Below are 26,662 nucleotides of genomic sequence, written 5' to 3' on the forward strand. Positions count from 1 at the left end.
ACGGAATAACATAAAAGAAGTTATGCTCATACAAAGAATAATACAGAGACGCATAACAACCAATTTTCTACTTATGAAAGTGAAGTACAACAGCCTTAAAATACTGAGAAGTGGCTCATAAAACTCTTTCAAAAGACAGGGCGATATGCAAAACGGCCGTCAAATCTTTAGGGAGTTAAAATGAAGACATAAAGAATAATGGTGGTTCGCAAAAGCAGTGTTAATTTCCTACAGACATTAACAGGGCCATCTTAACAGCACATCGGTGCTTCACATACAGACGGACAAACCCCTATTGTGACGAGTGTTATTCGTGTCATGGACATAGTTACGGCGGACACTGCAAACGCAGCATTGTCAGGTACAAAGTAAACATGAATGGCGGCGGTAAAGACTTCCGATTGTTCATAAAGCCTGCTACATTATTAGCGGAGACAGTTGACGATTTTTGACATTAAGAAACAAGTGAGTAATATTCATACTTTACATACTTGCTGCTAAAGATTCCTTTTGTTTTCCTGTTGTTTTCATTCCTTTCTATTTTAGTGTAGGCATTCGTATTCATGAAAGCCTTTTCAATCAATGTATTCTAGAGATTGATCATGCATTCTGAAACATCTATTTGTGAGCTAAGCAATATTATTATGTTTATGAAGAAGGCAAAAGTAAAGTTTGTTTACCTAATTACAGAAAGAAATACTAATTTTCCTTATTTGAACACAGAATGTGGATATAAAAAAAATATTCATATCTTCGTGCAAGCTTTAGGTTAAAACTAATTTCATAATTCTACATGTCGCAACTAAAAATATTACTTAAAATTAAGTTGTCGAGCCTCTTTACGTCTCAATACAACCTCACAAAAAAAACTACAACAATATTTTACTGTAAATTCAGTCGTTTTTAATATACCCACTGATATCTTTATAGCTCCTGTAGTCATAAAATGTTTCGCGAAAAATGTAAAAACATGATTTATTGTAAAAGTAATGTTAATAATGTCTTGAGTTGCCGCTTTAGGTTTCTCGATAAGAACTAAGAGGAGCAAAAAAATAAGGCGAGCAAGATAGAGCAGTCGGGTCTTTAGAAGCAACGATTGAAAAGAAAATAAACAATGCTAATGAGTGTTGTCAATCAAATCGTGATTGTTCGGGTTCTAAGCATCGACTTAGGATAGCCGCTGATCCAAATATTCAATTTCAAAATCATTTATTTGTTGCGTGATCATTAACAGATTGATTTTGATATTTTTATTGCTCACTTCCGCATTGTTCGTGTTCGTGGTCGTGTTTTGTTTCCAAACAAATTGTTTGATCTTCATCAATATTGGTTTTGAAATACGATCTATTAAAGATCGTGTAATTTTCTCGACTATTGGTTTTATGTTAAATCGTTTTTTTTATTGATTTATTTTGTGAATATTGGCTGTGTCTTGTTTATTTTACAATATATATGACCACATGTACATAGTTCATATAGATTTGTAGTAACCTATTACAAAATGAATTTTGTCTCGCATCGTACCTGTTGCAATGACTGGAATAGTCCAGGAACTCGCTGTAAATTAATGGCCCTACAGACAATCGCGTACGCAGAACGGTTATAATTAAAATAATATATTATTTTATATGCTACCGTAATCGCACCTCATGTTTCTTCATTAAGGCAACCATTTGTTTGAGCGCTTGGCTCGTGGTGCTAATTCGCTTTTAATGGAAATGTTATTTTTCCAACTTTGAAACGCCCTGACGCATGGTGTCAGAGAAACTTGGCTATTGATTAACTTTCTAACTATAAAACTTCCGATGCATACCTAAGTTATTTTGATGTTATATCAAATTTTATATTCTGAAAGTTTTTTTTCTCTCTGACAAAAGAGATCAGTTGTGCATCGTGTAAAATCGTAGTCACGTGCAAATTCTGAACATCAAACATTCGATAAAACCATTAGAATTTAATCGATTAAGATCGAACGCTGAATTAAATCGAGATCTTACACAATACTATCAATGGAACGAATTACTCGGCTATAGTTTAATAACTTTCTCTGTCCATATTACAGAATGTCGTTAAATCAGAGACAGGGCGTATTATCAATTAGCAACCGAGTCTTTAGCGTTCATTTGATTCGCGTTATGTTCGATTTAATTGATCGTTTGATACGCCTTCTAATAAATATTAGAGCGGTGTTTAAGAAATTATAGGACATTCTAATTTTGTGTTGTGTAGTTGTGAGAACATTGAAAATGTGTAGGTGTTATTTTCAATTTTGTTTTGTAGTACGAAAGATATTCGATCACAAACTTCACGCTCGATATCTGACATTCTCCTTTATCTTAACCACGATCAGCAGGTATATCATAATTTGTAGTAAATTATTATCAGCCTGAATGAATATGACGTTAACGCAAAAAAATATCCAAGTAAAGTATCAATATACGGAAAAGTATGATTTTTTTATAGGTCATAAAAAAATAATTAGCTTGTTAAATATTAATTGAGGTCTTTTGCACGCCACACAACTCTCTAACTGACTTGACTACATTTTAATTTTGCTTTAAAAAACATTATTTTCAGGACGTAGCTCTTACTTATATTTTTAAACGAAAGAACTAAGCCTATCTAATCGTTCATCTTCCAAACATTAAAATAAAATAAAAAAATCACAAGCCATAACTACTGCATCGCTTATTGAATTCGCAAAAACATCGAAATAAAGTTACAACAGTAAACATACTGAACATAATACTTAGGTAAACTACGCAAAACAGAAAAATCTTGTGTTACAAAACTAGGTATGCAAAAAGTTTATAGCGTGTAAGAAGGCTTAAACAGATCAGATACCCCTTTATCGACCACAGATAAAATCATTCTAGTTCCATAAAAATTGTTGAATGTTGTAAACATTTTATAAAGTTCCAATTACTTTAATTGTAAACCCAGCTGGAATAAACTAGGAACTTTATTATCATTAAAAGCGACACTTTTGCTTGCCGATGCCGATTGCAAATTAACTGCCAATGATTTTTTGTTGCAATAACCGCGTAAGGCGTGTAGCGTTCATTTATTGAGACATTAAAGTTGACTGTGGAAGTAGCGTTTCTATTAAATTAGCTGGTCTCCTCACAAAATATCAAGTTAAATATTCCTGTTTTGGAAAAATGTTTTCATATTTTCTATATTCATTTGTATGGCCATGTAACGTGAATGACATTGTATACAAAAATAAGACAAACAATTGTCGTTTTGTAGTTGAAGGCATTGCAAATACCACAAGATAAAGCCTACAACATAATAAAGTTTAACATTACAATCTGACACCCCTGACATCCGACGTCATTTGCATGTATCATTGCTAATTGGTACTCACTAGTCTTACAACTCGAATGAGATATAAAACCTTTTTTTGCAAACTTTAATGCAATTGATACAGATAATTATTTAAATAGGATACCAGCAAATGCATGTCTCATACCACGAACGGTTGATGTAAGGTTTCATTTAAATCCTAGTATTGGATCGAATTAAAATAGTGATTTTATAGAAGCTTAGTCACCCTTGGGCGTAGATTAGATAGTGTGACGTTTAATTCAGTTTGCGGTTTTCGATACGAATGCCTTTGGCGTCTGTGTTTGAGCGTTAATTGATGTTGATTGGTATTTTATCCGTATTTGGCGGGAGTTATTCAGGTACTGTCGGGATGAAACTTCCAAGTACGGAGTAAGTGTTTCGGAACGGGTGTGATGAAAGAAATATTTTAAGTAAGGAGTACTGTACCACATTTTATTTAAAAAATACTGTCCGAGAGTATTCCACAGTTCTAAAATTACTGAATTCTCTATAACACACCGCTAGCTTATCAGTTGATCGATCGATTAAAAATAAGAACAAAAAGGAACAGACGGCACAAAACACATAAAACCAGAAACATAACTATGTAGGTACTCCAATCTAGGTCGTAATTCAAAACTTTTAATAGTCATACAAATATGGCATACAACTTTAAAAAAAAACTTCGATAAAGAAGTATTCACACGACCTCAAAGTACCGACCATATCGATAAACGTAGGCCTGAACTTGAAGTTGTTATGTTAAGCCTAGATCGCCGAATACGATAAAAACTCTAGCTTAGATCTTAAATCTAGATAAGGTGGAAACTTGAGCCGGGAAACAGGTCAGGGACTTAACGAAATAGTAGCGGAAAATACAAGCTTGATGGTCGGCTTGAGGCTTCTAAAGAACAGACTGTGTAACAAAATGACTTTGTTCAACAAATTAGAAAATTGGAGTTGAAACAGGTGCGAGTAGTCCTAAGTCAATATGTAAAGTTCAATGATCAGGAGCGAAGCCATTGTTCCTCTTAAACCTGTTACTGCCATGATTTGGTTAATTATAGGAATAATGCTTGAAGTGGGAAATTCTGTCGTAACGTTGAGCACAACGAACTTAGCGTTGAATTAGCAAAGTCTAAATGGTGAAAAGCAAAGAAACAATTAGCAGTGTCAAGCTGTAGTTCGAGTAAAATGGACTGAAAATAAAACAGTCGAGTTCGTTCTAAATGTCCTTTAACAAAATAATCTAGAGATTACTGTACATTTTATATACTTAGAGGTTAATGACCCGAATTATTTAATCGATTGAAAACTTTTTATCTAGTAGAAAGTTACTCGTTTCGAAGTGCTACAGGCATTTTTAAACATAACGAAATTAAAGCCTGGAGCAAAATTAGTATTACATAAGAATTGTTAAATTCACAGTCATAGAATTCTAATTGTTCTGCCTTAAATAAAGCAACTACTCCATAAAATTTCACACCGACATTTTAAATCATACATTGAGCGACAAGAAAATCGAATCGAACCACGAACATTATAATTACGCGGCTTTTAATTTAAATTAACAAACCGTGAGATGATTTTACGGCTATAAATATTACTAACTATGAAATGGACTATTGGTCTGTACATTTATTAGACGGAGATATGGTTATGAGCGAAGTGTGTTGAAACTGCCATAATGTTACGATATATAGATTATGGAAGTGTCAGAGTAACGCGTACGTAATAGAATATATTGTGGTCATTATATTAATTGTTACTAACTATGTTCGACCACACCGTGTTTCTGTTTGTAAGTTATGAGCAGTTTTTATTGGTCGGTTACTTCTCGATTATTGGTTCTCGTAAAATGATTTTGTTTTTATACCTACATGTAGGTATGGCTGAATATGTAGGTATCTATTGAAATTGTGCGTACAGTTTATGTGATATTGTAATTGTCAAGCCTGATTAAATTACAAATGATGTGGATCTTTTTGGTTCAACAACAAGTCGTGAATATTCTGCTGTATAAACCGTCAATTGACACCAGTCTAATCAAGGGGTATCGGGTTGCCCGGGTAACTGGGTTGAGGAGGTCAGATAGGCAGTCGCTTCTTGTAAAGCACTGGTACTCAGCTGAATCCGGTTAGACTGGAAGCCGACCCCAACATAGTTTGGGAAAAGGCTCGGAGGATGATGATGACATTCCAACTTTATTTTTCACATTTAGGTATATTAGTCCATGTTGTTTATCTTAAACGTATTATGTAAATTCTTATAGAGCAATTACTTTTATTGTTTTATAAGGCATATAAAGCTTCCGTGTGAAAGTTTCTCTCAATTTAAATGTTCTAACATAATAAATTACCTAACCTTTATCTGTGTGTATCTTATAATAATTTCCTTTTATCTGTTGATACAGTTGTAACAGTACTAATTAGCGTAATCAATCAATCAAACGGCCGTTGATAAAACTGACACTTCTAGAATTCAACTTTCGAAAAACTAACACGTTCCAAATTCAAGTTCTTAATTCCAAATATGGCCACCGTGGTTTAATGTCAAATAAATTTTAATTAAATCGAACAGTGTCAAGATGGCCAGTAGTAATTGACAAGCTCTTGATGAATCGCTGCAACCTCCTTGTTATGTTATAACTAGAGCCCATCTGTCTTTTCTTGGCACTTAAGCTGTACATTGGAAAGGTTTAATTTGATGTTGAATCTATGAGTGATATATCGTATGGGTTTTCGCTTTCTTTTTACGAGTTTGTTTTGTTTGTGGAATATGGGAAGTGACGTACTGGCTGTATCGATATTCAAATATTTTTGTTCGACTTCAAAAATGAGTTTTTTTGTTTTTTTTTTGTAAATAATTATTTTTTGTTTCTCACGATTTCCTTTGATATTTATTAAGAAATATGTAGTCAAACTATAGTCGCTACATTTTCTAATCACAAGATAAATTTTGGCTTCAATAAAAGCTAATCCAATTCGATACATCAAACATAAGCTCATAGATAGCTTTTACGAATCCTTATAGAAACGTATCAACATTCGTAATAAAACTTTCAATAAATTAATATCCTTTCTATCGTCACATAACGGTACAAAATCAAAACTATAAGGAATGCATTCCTTTGGTACAAAAAAGGAATAAAAACAAAGCGAGTATTTCTGAGTTGTATCTGTGAGGCGAGAAGTTGACATTATTCTTCCGTCAGAGCCTTTCAACGATTAACAAGAAGGCCTTAAGAAGGAGATGCGGCAATTTATTTAAATACAGATTTGGTGGAATATTATCGCACTCAGATTTTCTGTCACATATGGGATTTTGTCATATGGCTTTCATCTTATAATAATTAACTAAACGGAAATGAAATTAAAATTTTCGCAACTAAGAAACTGCTTATTCTTAAAATTTTCTAACTTAAATAAAATGTCGGAACAACATAATATGAAAATAACTAAAACGTTTAATTTTAAAATGTTAGATGGATGTCCGTACATTCATAGCTTCGTGTAGCCATCATCGAGTCCCGGACAATTTGTCGTGAGACATCAAAGTCCTTGCCCACTTTGTAATATTAATCGGAGTATCCCACATTAAATCAACTAGCATACTCCTACACAGATCCTATCAACTCACATTAATTCAAATTCATTTGTAACAGACTCTTCGAGATAAGAACAAGATCGTAATAAATGAAACTTAATAAAAATTCCACTATTTGAGGATTACATCTCTAAAAGTTTAAAATTAAACAATAAATTCAATGATTAAGCTACTAAAAAAATAATTCCAAAATAAAAATTTATTTACAATTATAAAATTACATCAAAACTGTAGAAATCGATTCGAACAACAACAGTTACTTATGAAAATTATTAAAACCCTGGCAGGATACAGCTGCGTTTAAAAAAAGAACACAAGATTCCATAATTAAATTAGCGTGTTGGAAATTAAAAATGGAAAAGAACACACGGGGCGTCCTACCGACCGCGGTGGGGCGCCGTCCTCACGACACATACCATAGCGTTTTATACCCATCAAATCGACCGATAATTGAAATGAGTTCCTTGTAAAAAGCAGAAAAACGATTATCCCTATACCTTTTAAGACGTCCGAGATACACAAATGGACTTTGTATTAGAATTTATGTCACTTAAAAGAGATGATATAAAAAAGCGCCGACGGGTTTACACGCAATAAAAATATGGGAACGTTGAGAATGCCTTCCCGGTTGTCAATCGAGGGGTTTCATAATCGTAAAATGTTTTTGATCTACTCAAACCGCGTGCTTGTGTTTAGACATGTTTTGTGAATGACAGTTTGGTTTATTATTGTGTTATTTTCATATTACTTGAAATTTAGGATTTTTTCTTTGGATATCACTTAAATGACCATTTAGTTGTGCAATGCTGAATAATATAATGACTTACGAAAATTGAACGTGCTTTTTTGCAGCATAAAGTTACCAAATAAGTGATACGCAGTATGTTGATTATACTAAAAATGTAGGAAAATGTACGTAGAGATTTCACAAGCCTTTAATTTATATGAAAATTAAATTAATAACACGCTGTGTCTCAGATGCGTGTGACACATCAATATGCTGATATTGACTTTATGACTTTAAGTGGCAATTACAAGCGTTGTTTATCTAAAAAACTTTGGTACTGAGCGACTTTTACGACCAACCGAGTAATATCGTATTAGTTAAACTAAGAAGCGATAAAAAAACGTTTCAAACTTCTTTAAAAAGCCATAAAGTAATATAATTATTGCGTACTCGTTACCGCTTTCACGTGAATCGATCATTTTACTAAACACCCTAAAAGATTATAATTATCTTTAATTACAGAGACCGTTTGATGTCGGCCATTTTTCTCGTTTCTTAACTATTTTCTGACAACTAATAACGCGTTGCGGTAATCGGTAGGTAATTTATATGCCGAATTCTTTACGCCCTGGCCGATTAACGCACCTTTTTAATATTCAAAATTGTTTTTTTTTTAAGAGCACGGACCTTTTTTCTTTGACGGAAATGCACACTCCATCGCTCAGTTTTATTGGCTTCACAACAAGTGTTTATCAATAACAACAAAAAGCCTTAGAAATAGAAAAGGATGTGAACCCTCGAAATATTATTGTTTGTTCAAAATAAATAAAGAACTCGGTTCTCTATTGATTTGTTTATGAATACAGAATAATAAAATGTTGCTCTATTTTGTTCACATAGATAACAATGCATGAGACATGGACCCTTAGTTGATGTGTGTATTAGAATGTGGGCAGGAAACATTAAGCGTTTCTTTTCGCTTAAATGAACATTCAGGCAGAATTTGTGATTACAAGTAGGCGAACGAACATGAATTTGTATTTTTTATAAATAAACCTTTTATTTTAAGTTTTAAAGAAAAAACATAATAAAAAACCCTGCATAAGAAAGTAATCCATCCAACATAGTTGTCTCAAAACGAACAAAAAACTACATATAATTAAAATCTTCAGCGCTGCATATTTTTCACGAATAATCGAGATACGCTGATGGTCGCCGTTAATAAGACATCAACGGTTTATGATATAAAAATCCTGCCTCCAAGTTAATATAATACCTATTCATTAAAAACACTTGCGCCATGTAAAAATACTGCATTTAAGACTTGGGTTAAAACATAAGCGGAAGCGGGCAGTGGAATTTAAGGCCTTAGGCCTAGGTACCTTTAAAGGTATAAAAATGGCTATCAATTTTCAAAGGAACATGTTTTGTACTGACTGGCAAAACTGTTAACTGCACTAAGAAACGTTCAGAGTTTGCCTGCATGCTCCATTTGACTGTAGAATGTATGTTTGATAGAAGGTGACTTTCGTTTAGAAAATGAGCTTGATTTTCATATAATTAAATGATAAATATCCAAGTCTTACTTGGAACTCAAAATTGTAAGAATAATCATCAATTTACTATATTAAATACTTATCCAAGATATTCAGCATATGGTAGATATTCTCAGTAGCTTTTATTTACTTGACCTGACCATCATAGAATCAAGCAATAAACATAAAGAGTGGCCTTAAACCCATCCATGCATGACTATTAAAATTACACAATATTTATGAACCCAAACAATAGCCGATTATTACTACTAAAGTAAATAACTTCACACTTAATTCATCACCAGTGAATAAATCTATGAAACTGTGCAAACAATATAATATTTATTAGAATATTCTGTCAAAGAATCTAATAACTGTAAATAAATATAAGTTAGTAAGAAAACATATCACTTATGAAACAAACGTCCATACTTTCTCAGAACATATTTTTCTTTCCTCATTACCATTCCTCTTGAACAATGTATAAAGAAAATGTATGAAGAAATACTACCAGCTCTTGGTGTAATTGTCAAAACACCTAACGTGTTCACTAAGTAGGTATAACTTGTTTGAATAGTGTATATTTTTCTCTCTATTATTCCACCTACGCCCTCTGTCTTGGTAACAGGTGTGATCATTTAGAATTTTGGAACATAGAACAGAAATATACGTGCAGAAGTAATACAAATGTAGTAGAGCTTCATTATTGAAAATTGCATACCTGAGTCAAAAGACGTAGTAATTATTGGTATAGTTAACATTTTTTTTTGTTGTGGTATGGTGTAGGTCTATTGGTCATAAACGTCTCATGCAAAAGTAAATATGACAAATAGACATTACTACAAAAGACAGTTGCATGATTTTTTGTCTTACAAACCCTTGATTTCCCTTTAATGATGGCATTAGTATGACATCATTTCATGCCTTTAATTATTTTGTTATTATACTGAGCCTTCTGTGACTTTCATTCACGATTAAAAGAACGTGCCTTTGTCAAAATCTCATTGTCGCTTTCTCCGCCCACGCTGTCTCCAGTGCCTTGAGCCGAGGTGTTAACTACTAAACCCACAATTACGCATATTGCCTGATCACATCAAAAGCCCCGGCCGACAAGCTATTATGATGCAGACGAATTAAAACGAAAACATTTAATTTGCTATTAATACTCTGGCTATCAAGCTGGTGAACTTTGTAGGTAAGGAGGTTTATGAGTTTCAGTAAAACGCCTTATATAGGAATCACGCAGAACATAAATAATGTAGTTGAAAATGAAATACGCTACCATTACATGTCATAATGTAAATAATTACCAGAAACTTGCACAAAGTTCAGACCAGTCTACAATAACACCAACTAGTACAAAATCTAAATAATCGACCACCAATCGTGTTCGAAACTCAAAAAGTTATCAAAGAAAAGCCAGATACCACTACGAACAAAAGAAAGGAAAACTATTTTAAATAAAATCCTCTATTGCGTAGATTATAAAACTTTGAGTCCGCTTCCAAATAGTTTTGTTTTCCCGACTCAGTTCTAGGAAATGGCAAGTCAAAGTTATGTAGGTATACATTCTTTTCCCTCGACGTTTAAACTGTGAACGAAGTAACATTCACTCTTTATTGAAATGGACATTTACAACGTTAGAAATGAATACTATTTTAGGAATGGTGCTTGAAGTTTCTCTTTTTCGTGTTATAAGCCTTATATGTCCAATTTATAGATCCAAGATAGATAAGTTATTTATAACCATAGTAATTTAACTATGCAAAATGTGGAAAAAATGATTGATATTAAATACATCATGTATCTTCAGATTTTAGAGTCATCAACATCATCATCACTGAGGTGTTGGTCAACCTCTCATTCGTCACGTAAAACAGTGACGAACGAGTACTCCAGGAATTTCCCAGTCACGGTACTTAAAACAAATCAATAGACCGCTGATTGCAACCATCTTCGCACTAAAAGTGAAAGTGATAAACTTAATACACAAATATTTATAGCACACACTTTCTGTCAACTTGAGCAAATGCTTCATTACATTTAATGTGTTTTTCTTTGCGTTCTCCCATAAAACGTAAGACATTAGTAAAGTGGGGCACACCGTTAAACCGCTTGTCAACAATTGTCTATACTCATTAAGTACTTCGCTTTCATTATACTTAGAAATGTAATAAACAAGACCTAGGAAGCGTTTAAGATTAAGATTTCACTGATTTCAGGTGAAAGTGAATCAAACAATTTGCTTCTACATGTGTATACTTAATTCACAAACATTTGTTGTGAGTTGTGACATGTCGTAATAAATTCACTTGCGCTTTTACTTACCTTTATTGATTCCCGTGAAACATTACCTACCTGATCTATCAAAACATTGATTGAATACAAACGTATGCTGTAAGAAGTCAACAACCTTTTAAAGCAAAGTTATAATTAACCAGATTTCCTATTCACCTTTGCGAATAACGCAAACGCATTGAACCCGTACCGCGTACTCACAAACTTGAGTAAAAGTTCACGTTTCCGAAGTACTAACTAGCTACGTTAAGACGTTGATACCATTGTGATCTAACCGCCAACTAGTTACAAATACTGCTTGTACAAAGTTTGTCGTCAAGTTTGGAGGCAACAACCTCTTAGTAATGCTGATAAAGGAAAATGTTTGGGAGTAAACAAAACACAAACGATTTTATTTTTCACTATATTTTTGTATGTATAGGGGTTGTCGCTCCCCTATCGTGAGATAGGAACAACGATTAATCAATAGAAATTGTTGCTAAGCTAGCAAAACATGGATTAAGTTACTAGTAATAGAGACTTTAAAAACGATGCAATCTAACATATCGACGGAGCCCACTCTAACATTAATATAACAACCAAAAACAGACCACGTTCACCTTAAGCGTGACTGCATTCATTCAACTACACATTCATCACCCAAACATAACACTCACAATAAAGAAATACGTTTTATGACAAAAAATTAAATAAACACGAAGCTATAGATCATAAAAATTACTTTATAATATAAAAAGTTTCAAGTTTGACTCCTTCTTGTACCGAATAATGCGCCCACGCATATATTCCGGGTAAAAGTTGCTTTCCAAATGCAATTGTATGCCGTGACGAGTTCGAAAAACGAGCTTCCCTATGTACCAGTAACCAGAAGCCCGGTCAATAAATGATCATTTGTATTTTCGAAAAAAGTTCAAAGAACTGAAAGTGACGACCATCGTCTCCATGTCAACATTTGAATGTACTTCGATTGCTATTTGAAAATTGAGTCTGAGCAAAATATTTTAATAGATTCTAATTTTAGAGAACCCATTGATAGAAAATAAGCCACCATATCATTCACCTTCCATACTTATTTTACACAACCTTCTTAGTTGCAGATTTTTTTTTAATAATTATGCAGAGTAAAAAAATGTGTGTAGAATGAATTATTTCGATACTCATGGTCACAGAGGATGAAAAAAATGGAGAGCTCAAAAACGCAGAAAACGCATCTGAGCTGATCCTCTGTATTCGCAATTTTATACTGCATCTCGAAGCTCACTATCCTACATCCTACATATATTATAAACGTGAATGTTTGTGAGAATGTATGGATGTATGTTTGTTATTCTTTCTCGCAAAAACGGCTGGACCGATTTGGTTGAAATTTGGTATGTAGATAGGTTATACCCTGGATTAACATATAGGCTACTTTTTATCCCGGTCAACAGGGATAAACCGTATTTTTATTAATATTTTGTTAAATCAGTAGGTATAGACGGCCTCTTTTGAGTTTTGCTGTTTCTTTTTCTGAATCCTGTATTTTTTTGTTTTTAGGGTTCCGTACCCAAAGGATAAAACGGGACTCTATTGTTTTCGCTCCTCTGTCTGTCCGTCCGTCCGTCCGTCCGTCTGTCCGTCCGTCTGTCACCAGGCTGCATCTAAGGAACCGTGATAGTTAGAGAAAAAAATTTTTGCAGATGATGTATTTTTATTGACGCTATAACAACAAATACTGAAAACTAGAATGTAATAAATATTTTGGGGTGCTCCGATACAACAAACGTGATTTTTTTGTCCGATTTATAAATAATGGTACGGAACCCTTCGTGCGCGAGTCTGACTCGCACTTGGCCGGTTTTTTTTATTAGTACGCAGATGTCAATCCTTTTGTCATTTATGCTGTCATAGATTTAGAAACCCACTACCGTTTGATAGATAGGCAATAGGTGACACATAATTTTATGCGATAAGAGGCCAAAAACTGACCACTGTAGAGGCATGTAGCTGGCCCCCGAATGTGTAAAAGACAAATTTTTGTAACAAAACAAGCGATACTTTGAAAAATGTTTAACATTTTCTATGAATTGATTCCAAAAATTAAGAAACGCTATAAATACTAATACGTAACTCTAAATACTATAACTTCTACATAAAAAAAGAGTGTTTCGTTTTTGGCTTCACCAGAAATCACATAATGGTCGATCTATCTACTGTTATCTATATCTATTGACAAATATGGCTATCATACTGCGCTTTGTCTGTCAGGGCCATTGGAATTTAACGAAATTCTCCATAATCCGAATTTTGCGGATATATGTTGTCGATTCAAAATCAATATTTCTTTATGTTTTGTTATTCACACCTATAAGGTTTCGATCGAGTACTCCTTGACAAAATCTTACTTTTTATATTATAAATGTCAAAGTTTGTGAGAATGTATGGATGTAAGTTTGTTATTCAATCACGCAAAAACGGCTGGACAGATTTGATTCAAATTTGGTATGTAGATAGGTGATGATACCCTGGATTAACATATAGGCTACTTTTGATCCCGGTCAACAGGGGTAAAATTATTCAGCCACGGTCAAAGCGGCTCCATCTGTGGTATATAAAATACAACAAATTTGACATTAATTAATTATCATGTAAAGTCATAGATGGAGTTGTGCATTTTTTTATAAACAAATTGAGCTGGGGTTTTATTTTAGCTTATCTTCCATTAATGTGGAGGCTTAAAAGCAACTTACGTTAAATGAGTAGTATTGAGTAGACCTTAAATATTTTTTGTGTGGTGCAAAACATGTAACGCTTATGGATCCTAAAAGAAAGGATAAAGATATGTCTCTCGCAAGTGCTGCTAAGCGTGAGTTAAGTTTCTGTAGCTTTAGAAACAAGCCCAGACGCAAAGTGCACATTAAAGAAATGAGAGCTTCCTCGATTGAATATCACACGCACGTAAAATGCTTTATCGCCCCTGAAAACGTACAAATTACGCGTCGCATACCAGAGACATATGTATGTACTTACTTTCAACTTCTGATCACAAATACACTGTTCTCCATTATGAATAGTCACAATCAGACCCGAGCTGAGTCTAAAAAAACACCTTTTATATATCTACGTCTACATCATTGATATCATTCAGTTACAAAGACTTGCTATAAAACGTGTTTTCGCTAAATGTACTATTATTTTTTTGAAAACATTTATTCCCAACTCTGATCTCATAGAGATGGTTTCCGACTATCACCTCTGTGCGGACTGTGCGAACTATCGGACCTGGCCCAGGTTTAAGCCATGGTCTGGGGCGAGAAGAAATGGGATGAAAAAGAATGAGGCGGCGGAACGATTGAAAATTCCCACTGCGGTGAGAAACCACGGGAGCCGATTCCCGGCCACCATAGGCGTGGGCGATGAGTTTTGAGTGGGTCGTCGACCATCCGGCTCCTAGGAGACCCGTGTCTAACGTGCCCATGTCAGCGATGCGCGTTATTTCACGCGCCCCTTTAGGAGATTCTGCAAACCCCAGTGAGGCCCACCAGAGCCAAAGCCTAACACTCCCTCACGCTGCACCCAATGCTGCACTGCTCAATGCACAGAAGACTGCATTCTCTAATGAAAAGTCAAACTAATGGCTGAGAATAACGTAACTTTCCAGGATGCCATGCAACGTGTTGCACATACCCTGGCCTTTGGGAGCTTGGTAATCCTTTTCTCCACCTTCACAAAAACACATAGGAAGTGGTGAAGGGGTTTTGGGGGCTGCCTTTGGTTTTGCTGAATTATCAGCCTAATTTGAATAATCGTTTTTTAGTTTTTTTCACTTGAGTTTTGAATAGTAATGAATTAGTTTTGGTCTCGGCGACTTGGACGTCTTCAGAACGTATTTACCAACTCTTAGTGGTCATCATGCACACCCGCTTCTCTAACTATATTTGCAGGATCAACAAGATTGTTTTAGTTTGTTATATTAACTACGCTATTATAGCCCGCTGTCGAAGAAACTTTTTACATCAATTCTGGAGAAGCTACATAATTATTAGCCTGTACACCAGCCTTACTTTTGCTGGCTGCAAAGAAGTGACAAATTGCGAGAGCACAGCTTTCTAATTGTGAAAGAATATTTAAAATTGGTCCAGTAGTTTTTGAGTTTATTCATTACAAACAAACAAACAAAGTTTTCCTCTTTATAATATTAGTATAGAAAAAATCTATTTATAAACGGAAAAAGATTTTCCTACTGATAATAATGTAAGTTTACAAAAATAGACTCAAAATGATAAACATTATTTAAGGAAACATAATAAAATCACGTTGATCTGATGTAATAAGCTGTTATTAATGTCTATTTCGGGACAATCCTGGCAAATCACTGTTAATATTATTTTTATTCGAGAACAAAAATAAGGGAATATTCCCATAATTATATTATGTAAGTACCTACCCTACACCTTCTAATGAGTCAAAAAAAGTAAAAAAAAATAGAGCAATCAATTATTATTTTTTATATTGCAATTAAACACAATTAGTCCTTAACCAACCGGGCATGAGTACATAGAATTTTAATGACTTCGATCAAAATTTGAAGCTAATGCCTTCTCTTTAACACGCCGTCTCAATAATTCATCAGTCCCCCTTATTTGGGCGTCGCGTGTTCATATGACTGACATAAGAATTACATTGTGTCTGCATAGACTGCCTCACGTACGCATCGGTCTTTAGCGAAAAATAAATATACGTATGTCAATTCATTTTCTAATGGCTTATAAATAGACATCATTTACATAGAGGTAAGAATGAACTGCTAACGTATTGTTGTTAACTCCTGAAAACTGTCAAAGAATACAGTAAAAGTCATGAAATATTAAGTGGACATAATCGTTCAATGTTCTGACCGCGTATAACCCTAAACTGCTACTAGAACTAAAACAATTACAACAAGCAGAGAAACGGAACGTACATTGAACAAGAAAATATAACAACATATACCACCATACATCAAACATTTGAACAAAACGCAGCCACAAGACAAAGAATCAATCATGATTGATTTGTTTTTAAATCCCGCCCACACTTATTACAAGTAGCTGAAATAAAAAATGTCTGCCTTTCAATGCGTCTAGACGGTTCTGTGGTAATCGGTAATGTGGTCCGCTAATTGGCGGCCAATGTTTGTGCCAATGCTTCTGTATTTGTTGACTCAAAATATTGGTTGGTGGACTAGTCAGCCACTTGTTTGTGTTACGCATAAAAAGGACACTTTATGATAACAGTGTGCAGTTGTAGTTTAAGTAGGTAAACAGCTGAAAAATAAAACTTTTAATAATCGCTTTGAAATAGTTATCTAAAAATTATAACATTATCTAAAAATTATAACATTAATTAAATACGTTCCTATACGATTTGATTTCGTTTAACCATACTCGTTAATAGATAGGTACAAAACTACTACTTTTCCCTCAGCCATGTTTGGCCAAACATTGGCTCAAACAGAACCGTAGTAACACGAGACAGCCACAAACAATTCTTCTACCCACATATAACAGTTATTGTTGCCGACTGGCGACGAGACGCGGTTTCTTAATGTGCAAATAAAAAATTGTCTTAAACCATTAAATCTTGTACCTACATGCATGTGAAGACAGAAACTATTCCTACATGGAAGCACCATTATTTTAATGTATGTTAATATGTAACGTAGGTATATGGTTAATGAACTACGAATATATTGGATGGTTCGAATTTTTGTATTGAGCATTGGGCTGCTACGCTACGCTCGCGTGTTTTTTAAACTACGGAAATGGTATCTAACAAGAACGTTATATTATGTGTATATATTTAAAAAGTAATAAAATTAGATTCGATACTTACCAGATAGTCCAGGATTAGTTATCTTATGATATACTTACTTATTATAGTACTAAGAAAGAGATGCGTTGATTAATAAAGTGACTCAGTATTTCACAACATGTATTATCTACCTATGATACAATACTTATTCCAAAATGCCTACAATGCTATAATGCAGAATACTGTCTAATCCAAAACACTAAGTAATTTCAGCGTATTTTAAAAATGTTCTTGTATCTCTACCATATAAGAAAAAAATATGAGAAAAGGGCTACAACTTAAGCAACTCTTTACAACACACGTTAACAAGATTATATTCCCAAGCTTCGTACATCTTTCATTTAAAATCATCGCTTTCACTAGTACAAGATGTCAACGTTATTGCTTCAGTCAATTACGTCCTTAAAAGGCTACTCAAAATAGGCTTTAAGGCAATAAAGTTCAGTTGCGATAAATTCCTAAGCGCCACATTACCGACACTTTACAACAAGCGGCATCTATTGAAACTACATTGTGTTCAATTTCACCAGTTTGACTGATGTTTTGCTTTGACATCTATTAACATTCATCTTTTAAGTTGTGGGTGTTCCAGGATGTTACGTAGTGGACTTAGGTATAACTGGTGAAAAGAACATAACAATACAGGAGTTACCTCGTTGGAAACAATTGGTCATAGAATGCTTCACAAGCACATGATCCCTTTAAACTAGAAGCTGTGTGACGGTTGAAAATCTATCACCAACAATGGAAAAAGGATGAGGGATTACTAGAAGCAATTTCCACTTGGCTTGTAATATCGCTTGTGTTTCTCAGGAAGCTCATAACAGAGGAAGCCAATAACTCCAATCATAAATACTTTAATAGAAACCAAGCAAGTGCCTTCTGAATGACGTCACAGAAACCTGATACACTAATTCCCAATTTAATTGTATTAGATGTTATCATTATCTGACAAAATGTGTCTGTAATTGGAATAATATTGAGTCATGAACAATATTTGTCAGAAGTATTGTCATGCAGATTAATGGTGAAGGTGACATAATCTTTTGATAAAAGATCCATTAACTCAGATTTAAAAATAGACGAATGTGCATTACTTAGCTAACACGCGGTAAAGTCGTGCTCAAAACTTGACATTTGAAGTTACTTTTGAGTTTCTATTTCTAAAAAACCTTTAGCAATTTGCATTTAACTTACGTCAACATGTATTGTGTTGATTTCGAAAAATAGTATTGATTTGTTCTAGTAAGACTCTTCCATACAGAGCATACGAAAACTTCTGATTTTCCCACCAAAACCACAAACCAAATTAACACATACACATTCTTCCTTAACCGTGAAATTATATAACAATACGAAAAAAATACTAATAATATTTGGCTTGCAATTCGCACACCAATAACACTATTAACGTATAGTAAATATTTCAAATAAGTAAATATAGATGACACACATTTTATTAGTCGTTACCTCTCATTTAAACCAATAAGACTTTAAAATCGTATTAGACTTACAAATACAAGAGATAACTGGGTATAATACTTTAGTATCTCTAAAATAATATTTATATTAGTTTCTCGCCATAAAAATATGTAGAATTCCTGCTTATCACGTGTCCTGATCTTTTGTATTGACTGGTTACCTGAGAAGGTCAGTCGGTAGTTTGTTCATGTAAAATAATAACACTGAATATAATCGTTAAATTCGATACGGTCTTAAAGAATAATTATTAAGAAGATACTGATAGAAAACATTAATTCTTTGTCGCAAATTTTAATTACTGAAACTTAAACTATAACTTTTTGATCTATCAGTCAAGTTGAATGAGTCGATGTAATAATTTGTTGGAGCATAGTTTAGGTAACGATTTCATCAGTTGCAGTTGGGAACTCCTTTGATTTTACCCTATAGAGCGAAAAAGCATGATTTTAAAACTTTGCCATTACTTTGAACTAAGAAAAACTATTATGGACCCATATTTATTAAAGTCGGTTTTCTAACCAGCCCGGATTTCACGACACTTCATTACACGAGCTACACCAATTACTCTTTAGATAATTAAGAAGCGCTTTGCAACATCCTGATACGAATATTTTGTAAGCCTGACTAGATAGCCGGCGTCTGCGCAAACATTGCAATCTGCAATTAGTTTAATACTCAATGTGTGACACTAGCACCTTTGAACCCCAAGTAATTAATTAAAATTGTGGAAGACTGTAATTATTTATATAGGTTAATTCCAAATCTCTCAATTGGTCTCATGTTTGCAGTATGGAAATCCAATTATGGGTTCGGATCACCTTCATACGTAATATTTTGATTAAATGTAAATCACAGTGGGAAATTGACTACCTATATCTAATGCAGTCCTACAGTTTAAAATTATCAAATTAAATTCAATAACTATTTCTTTACTTTGCCCTATTTGTTTCAATCCGACAGTTTAAACAAATCAACTAAATAAATACTTCTTGACTATAATTAAATCAGTTTACAATTCGCTCACCCCACCAGATGTCACGCGATACATCCCAATTCTAATACCAAATTCTAATTAGACAGGCGAACAAAAAACCAATATATATGCTAATAGTTACTACCATACGATGTATTTACATGATAAAATAACCCACTGTGTTACACTACTCTAGCTTAGCTAAATCTTTCATTAGTTATGCATCGTACCAGACAACTGTTGTTATTAATTATGCTATTGTGTCCAATTTTGGTATGTCTTGAATACATATAGTGGGTGGGACGGTCGGTCAAGGGTACAATTTGGGTTTGCATATAGCCAAAATCCTCTCTCGACCTTTTAAATTTTTGAGACAAGACACCATAAAAGTCGGTTATTCGTTGTTTATTATAGATATTAAGGTGATACTGTGATAATAACATGGATAACTGCTGTTTCGAAAACCAAATTTCGAAATTAAACATATTGTATTGTTCGATAATTCCATAAAGGTTTGGACGGACATGCTAGTTTAGCATAACAATACAATTATTGATTCTTAATGATATTAGATACAAACAGTTTTTTTGGTATTTTATTTATATTGGCGTTGCTAAAAAAAAATAGTATTTAGGTAGTTTCCCAGCAATGCAGTTTAAATCCCAAAATGATTTTATTGCATAAAAAGACATCATTTTATTATGTCACAAAATTGAGACAACGAATTTTTCATATTGCTTAAGAAATCAGTATAAGAAAAAATCCAAATGATACAAAATCTGTAATTTATCTAAAATTTAAATTCTAATCTGAACACAGCGTTAAGCGCGTTCATATCAAGATTCTTGTATCAGGCAAAGCCCACGATCCGTACTGTATTCTCAAATAAATCGATATCTTCGGTAAGCCGATAATCGATATCTCGATGTACAGATGACCCGTAAAATGTAAATTAATCTTGTAATACCTAATCTGTTTAACATCAAACAGTTTGAAATTCTTTACATCTTGACATGTCTCCGTGACTTTTTTGACAAACGATATGTGCAAACAAGTCTTGTTGTTGCCAAAGTTTTTTGCATCTCCGATCGATTATATTAACTGATCACGTAAGACCCACTTTGGTTATTGAATGATTGTTTTTTGCCCAGTCATTTAAGTACAAAGATTTAAAACAGTCGGTAAAAATCAACATTTGCAGTTGACTCCGCCTCAAGAGCGTCAAAATGCCGCAAATTTTAAAGAAATTCAATTCGAAACTGTCTACATTGAATTCCAAATATCATATATGGTATAAGTTTATCTAAATCCTGCAGTCCCAAACAGTCGGAAGCATTTCACTGTAACTGCGCTGTGTGAACGAACTTTATCTGTCTTATCGAAGAGCACTTACCGTAATCTGTCGATGGAAATTTATTTCTACACTAACAACTAGCAACAGAACATTAATGTTAGAATAATGTGAAATATATTCACTAAACACGAAACGTATTTCCACGAAATTTGACATTTAACCCTAATGTAAGTTCCTCAAATCAAATATCGTAGGTACTTTAAGTAATGTTAGAAAATTATAGACCTGGACAGAGCTTGAAATGGTCATGAAAATATTAGTGCCTAAGGTTCTATTGTCAACAAAGTCAGTTACGAACGCACTGAAGATAATGACAATAAGAAAGACGCATTCAAAGAAGTTTTCAAGCTAACAAATGTAGAAACACGTAGAGACGAAACCGCGCCGTAAATCGGACAGTAACTAGCCACTCCCGTAAAACACGCCGAAGAACTTAACGGAATGTATTGACACATTTTATGTCCTTTACATTGATGAACGTGAAGTAAAAGAGGCTGAGTTTGACAGTAATGATCGTAAAGGTACTCATTACCATTGAAGATTTATTCCGGTTGAAAGTTATTTTATTAAAGAAGGCATAAAGTTAGAGTGAAAAGTTCAAACATCTGTGCCGACATACCTATTTGTTCTGGCACTTGGTATAAAACGTCGTAGCTGCTCAATGAACTGGCTGGGTGTTGTAATGGATGATACGACCGGTAAAAGTGGAATAGATTAGTAGAAGGCAATCCCTTGGTGATAGACGGGAATGAACACAATAAAGAATATATGAGATTCATCTAATTAAATGCAGCTACAATTATTTAGGTACCTTCTATTATTTTTTTACTTACCACTTTTAATTTCAATGAATGATCACCAATTAGTGACGAATAAATGACGCTTAGATACACGAATAAATCAAATTAAACACATTAAAATGCAAGACCCGTAAAAACATATGAGCATGACGAGTATTAATAATAATGTATAGATAAGTAAAGAGGCAAGTACTCACGTGTATACAGATAGGAGCATCCAGCACTGCAGTCGCGCGCTGGGAAGCCACGTGACGTAGCGACCTGACAGCGCACAGTCGATCCAAGATGCAATATAAAGCATACCACCGCAGTGGCCACCCCGAACCGAACAACGCTACTTTGGTAACTCACTATCCAAACTTCTTTAACTACTCTGACTAGTATAGTTTCAAAATCTTCGAACTATTTTCTACTTTTCGAATTTAGATTTTTGGATAATATGGCCGAATTTTAAGCAAAAATTGTCTTATTATCATCTACTTATCTATGCACCGGCTATCGTCAGCCGAGCTGAAGCTGATGTCTGTAGGGGAAGAGGTAAACGAGGTAACTCTCCTCAGAGCACACCCCAGCATCTTTGTTTTTAGGACCGATTTAAAAATGAGGTTTTTATTTAAATTTTAATTTATTCAGAGTCTCCTAGCAGCGTGCCGATCCGATACGTCATTTTCATATTGTTCCTGCAACAAAAGAAATGGAGCGTTAAACATTTTATTGGTCTCCGTCACATATAAACATTCGATTCAATTTAGCCTAACATAACAAGTCAGAAACCACCCAAAGTCGGTCAAGAGATCGCTTTAGAGGGTAAGGTCATAAATAAATCGCACCTTCACACAAGCCCCGAGTCCCTTTTGTTTAAATGCTACCAAGCATACAAAAAACTGTATTTCTCTTGCAAGCTGTATTAAGAAAAAAACTAAACTGACCGAGAATTGTGCAAGATCACAACAGAAAAATCATTAAACAATGCCTCTGCCAGGAATTGAGGTGTTTATTATGTCGGTCCACGTTCGTTCCGAGTGATTCTGCAAAAAAACAAGAATCCAGGTAAACTGTTACTACGTTTTTTTGCACCCGGGAACTTATTATGCGGGATTTATGTCACTTTTTGTTGCGTCCGAGCTAATTATTGTTATCTGCTTTCTGCTTGACCATAGCGTTTTCTATAGAGCAATAATGGGCCACTAATTCTCCTAACACCTCCGGAGTTAAAGCGTCAATCTCCCGGCGGACGCTCCCATTGTGTGACCGGACAAAGCCACCCGCAATTCCTACCGTGCCTTTAACGTTTTTATTATTTGCATTGTAGATGTCTCATTCAGCTTCATCTCGAGATACCTTTATGGCTTTTGCGAAATTTCTTCGCACTATCCGTAAATACCTCTTGGTGTCCGATAATTACCATATCGCTGACTCATTTTATCTGCCGCTAATGGGCTAACAAAGGATGCAAATTAATTTTTTGAACTGGCATGCCGCAAAAGTAAAAAACGTAACAATAAAATATCGAATTTAGAACAGCAATCCGGGCGCGGGGCTTATTATTTTAGCCAACAAAGTAGAAAACCATTTACAATAAATCATTTTGAATGCTTTCTTGGTTCCCATGCGTCGGGCGACGCAAAGGGTGATTTCTGTCTGAGTGTACATAAATAAAGGTGAAGGTTCCGAGTGCGGATCCCAGGTACTTTTCGTTTGAAGCTGAGTACACAAAGATTGTGTTACTGGAAATGGCATATGAGTACCACTGTGCGCTCAATGTAAGTAGTTGTCCGGCTTCATTACACGGTGTGTTACTACGCAGTACCTGAGCTAATCAGAAATTGATATTGATTACATTTGTCATATGTATAATTAGGATTCAATAATAAAGCTACATTAAGTCGTGAATAAGAAGCAGAAAATTGTTTCCTTTACTTAGCTGCCATAATTTTTATTGTAATGTACCCTAATACCTACGTTCTTAGTTATTTAAATTGTAGAGGTGATATATTTCTAGTCATCATTTAATACACACATTTAATGCCTTATATGGGGTACATATAAAATAGAACTCATACTTTACTTAACCAAAAATATTCATAAACCAATTCACTTTCAGTAACAACAAAATCCGCGTAAATACTACGCTTGCGGTATGGCGACCGCACTATAGAATGTTGCGTTTACGCACACGCCACGTTCGTCGAACGTTCACTCGCAACACATTACGAACAAACGCGTTGCAGCAACACAAGCTTAGTGACTACAATTTACCGCGAGGACATTCCTGTCCACGTAATTGAAAATAATGATTAATTTCACTCGCCACTTGCCTTGCGACTGGCTTGAAAATAAATTTATAGTATCGTAAACACGTACTTATGAGAAAGTCAAGGGATCTCTGAGAATTCTTGTGGTATTTAAGGAGTTGATTTGTAGTAGTTTAGATAGAGGAACTACTATTTTTTAACCTAACATTTTTGAAAAAGTCAAAAGCAATATCGAATCCGATATCAAGAAGCTAATTATATTAACAAAGCTATAAACGTAATACAGTGGGTGGTCCTTTTAAAGTTTCATCGTGTTACAAATAAGAGCAGTAAAAAGGAACGACACTCAATACTTTGAATTGTTTAAATTTTGAAGGACCACAAGACTTTTACTTTTTATTGTTTGGAAGTAATGGACCTTTTTAACCAAAATTGGAAGCCAGAAACCCAAAAAAACTATAACAGTGAGCAAACAGTATTAATTTATGACAGTTTGCAGGTGACTGACACAATTTTCAAGCAAGTTTTGTTGTTGTTGAACAATTAACTTACTGTTTTTTACAACAATAAGCAGCACAAATGTTATGAATGGTAAATATTCTTGCAACTTTCTATTAATTGTTAGGTACTGATAACTTTACCCATAAGTTGATAAAATCGAATCAAAAGTCTGCTTCTTTTGCATAGATAGAACGCCATTTATGCCATTCACAATTCCTATCGTCAACTTAAACTATAATAATATCCTATAATCCTGCAAAGCTCAAAAAAGTTCCAATACAGATTGAAAACGTCACTGGCATGAAATATCGTCTACTATTGGCAATATCAGTTAACAGGCAATAACCCAACTGACACTATTAATCACTCGCGACAGCCACCAAATTCATTTGGCAACTATATGGAAAATATTGAAAAGTTTATTGGAAAAATACTGATAGATATTTTGAGCTATGTACCCATTTTAGGGTAAAATTCAAACCTAAAAAGAAAAAGAGATTGTTATAGTGATTTTGAAAATGGAACTTTTGTTAGCTTCAATTGTAGAATGCATATTGTGTTGACTACCTTTTGACTTTCAAGTGCTAAGGAAAATAAGTGAGATACCTTGCTACTAGAACCTACGTTTAGTGTCCTATGATGTATAAGGACAAAATAATGAGGTCCTTTGATTCGAAGAGTCCTACATGACGTCATTGTGAAACCAGTATGCAGTCATGTTCTTTTTGTTCCCAGCTTCTAGTTACTATGACAGGTTTTTTACTATTTTCCTTGCTAAAAGGCAATTTTCTCTCATCCTCGTTTGTTATTGATTTAGTCAACTTCTTGCCAAACGATGATGGTAATTATAATAAAGAAGCATTGTAACTACTTCCTATATTTATGTCTTTACGTGGGAGTTAAAAACGACATTGTAAAATATACATAATTATATATTTAGAAGTAATTTGATACCCCCTTGTCTAACTGTTACTGGAGCGATTTTTATATGTTACCGTGGTAATAAATTAGTATCGTAACATGAAGGTGCCATTCAATTTACATATAAAAGGCTCATTTTGGAGGTGTTTAATTAATTAATGTGTAATATATTTTTATTACTTTCCCTATATTGCTAGAACAATGAATCTTATCCAAAAGTTTATTTTGACAACTTTGGTAAGTCCTGTGTAATATGATACTGACAGATCATAACAAAATCATTGATTAAACATTCACATAAATTAAATAACGTTTATGGAAAGAAGACCTATTCGCCATTTTTGTTTAAAGAGAACAAATAACAAAAGAAATGACGCCCAAAATGGAACCAGTTATAATATGGTTTTGATATTTTGATAACCAAAATATTAAGAAAATATTGCTGTTTTACCAATTACGGAATATTTTATTTTATAAACTGTGTATCTGTAAATCATTAATAACCATCGACATTGTCTGCTTAAGAACAATACGGATATGATATTAGCTCCATAAAAGTCGCAAGCGCATCTTATAATTATTATTTATTAGTCTGGCATATTCATTTTTGAATATTTTTTCCGCTTCCTTTTTCGTTTAAGGATTAATTACAAATTAGTTAAAGATCATGTTATATACGATTTATTATTATTAAGATTTTTACATAAACATTATAGCAGATTTAACCGACCAATAAAGTGAATTACAGAAGAAGCAAAAATTCACTAATTTCATATCATCTTTATACTTTCTACGGCTACTACACGTTCAAAACTATGAAATAGAAACAAATTGAAGCGCGGGATCAAAATTACATAAGTGACCCTTGATATCCGGGTATCCCTCTACACTAGTAGGTACCCATAAAGTGCGTAGACGCAGTTAAGTAACAAAATCCGGTTCCCATAACAATAATCGATCACATTAAGGCTGGTAATGATATAAACATACAATTTACACAAATAATTCACATAACATGATGTATCTGATATCCTGTTAGCTGGTAAAT

The 26,662-nt window shown here is 34.0% G+C and overlaps 1 protein-coding gene across 4 annotated transcripts in view; it reads right to left on the bottom strand.

Moving 5' to 3' along the window:
- LOC110373029 (RNA/RNP complex-1-interacting phosphatase) overlaps positions 1 to 26,662 on the bottom strand; it is a 210,088-nt gene that overhangs the window by 67,429 nt on the left and 115,997 nt on the right. For 3 of the 4 annotated variants that reach the window (XM_021329236.3, XM_049847459.2, XM_021329245.3), the window contains exon 2: positions 22,135 to 22,617. In XM_021329236.3, coding sequence (XP_021184911.2) covers positions 22,135 to 22,238 — 104 coding nt within the window. In that variant the 5' untranslated portion in view covers positions 22,239 to 22,617. Of the gene's footprint in view, positions 1 to 22,134; positions 22,618 to 26,662 lie in introns of those variants that run through there. The other variant, XM_064035654.1, reaches the window with a different exon arrangement.

Source organism: Helicoverpa armigera, chromosome 7, assembly GCF_030705265.1.
Source record: "Helicoverpa armigera isolate CAAS_96S chromosome 7, ASM3070526v1, whole genome shotgun sequence".
NCBI lineage: Eukaryota > Metazoa > Arthropoda > Insecta > Lepidoptera > Noctuidae > Helicoverpa > Helicoverpa armigera.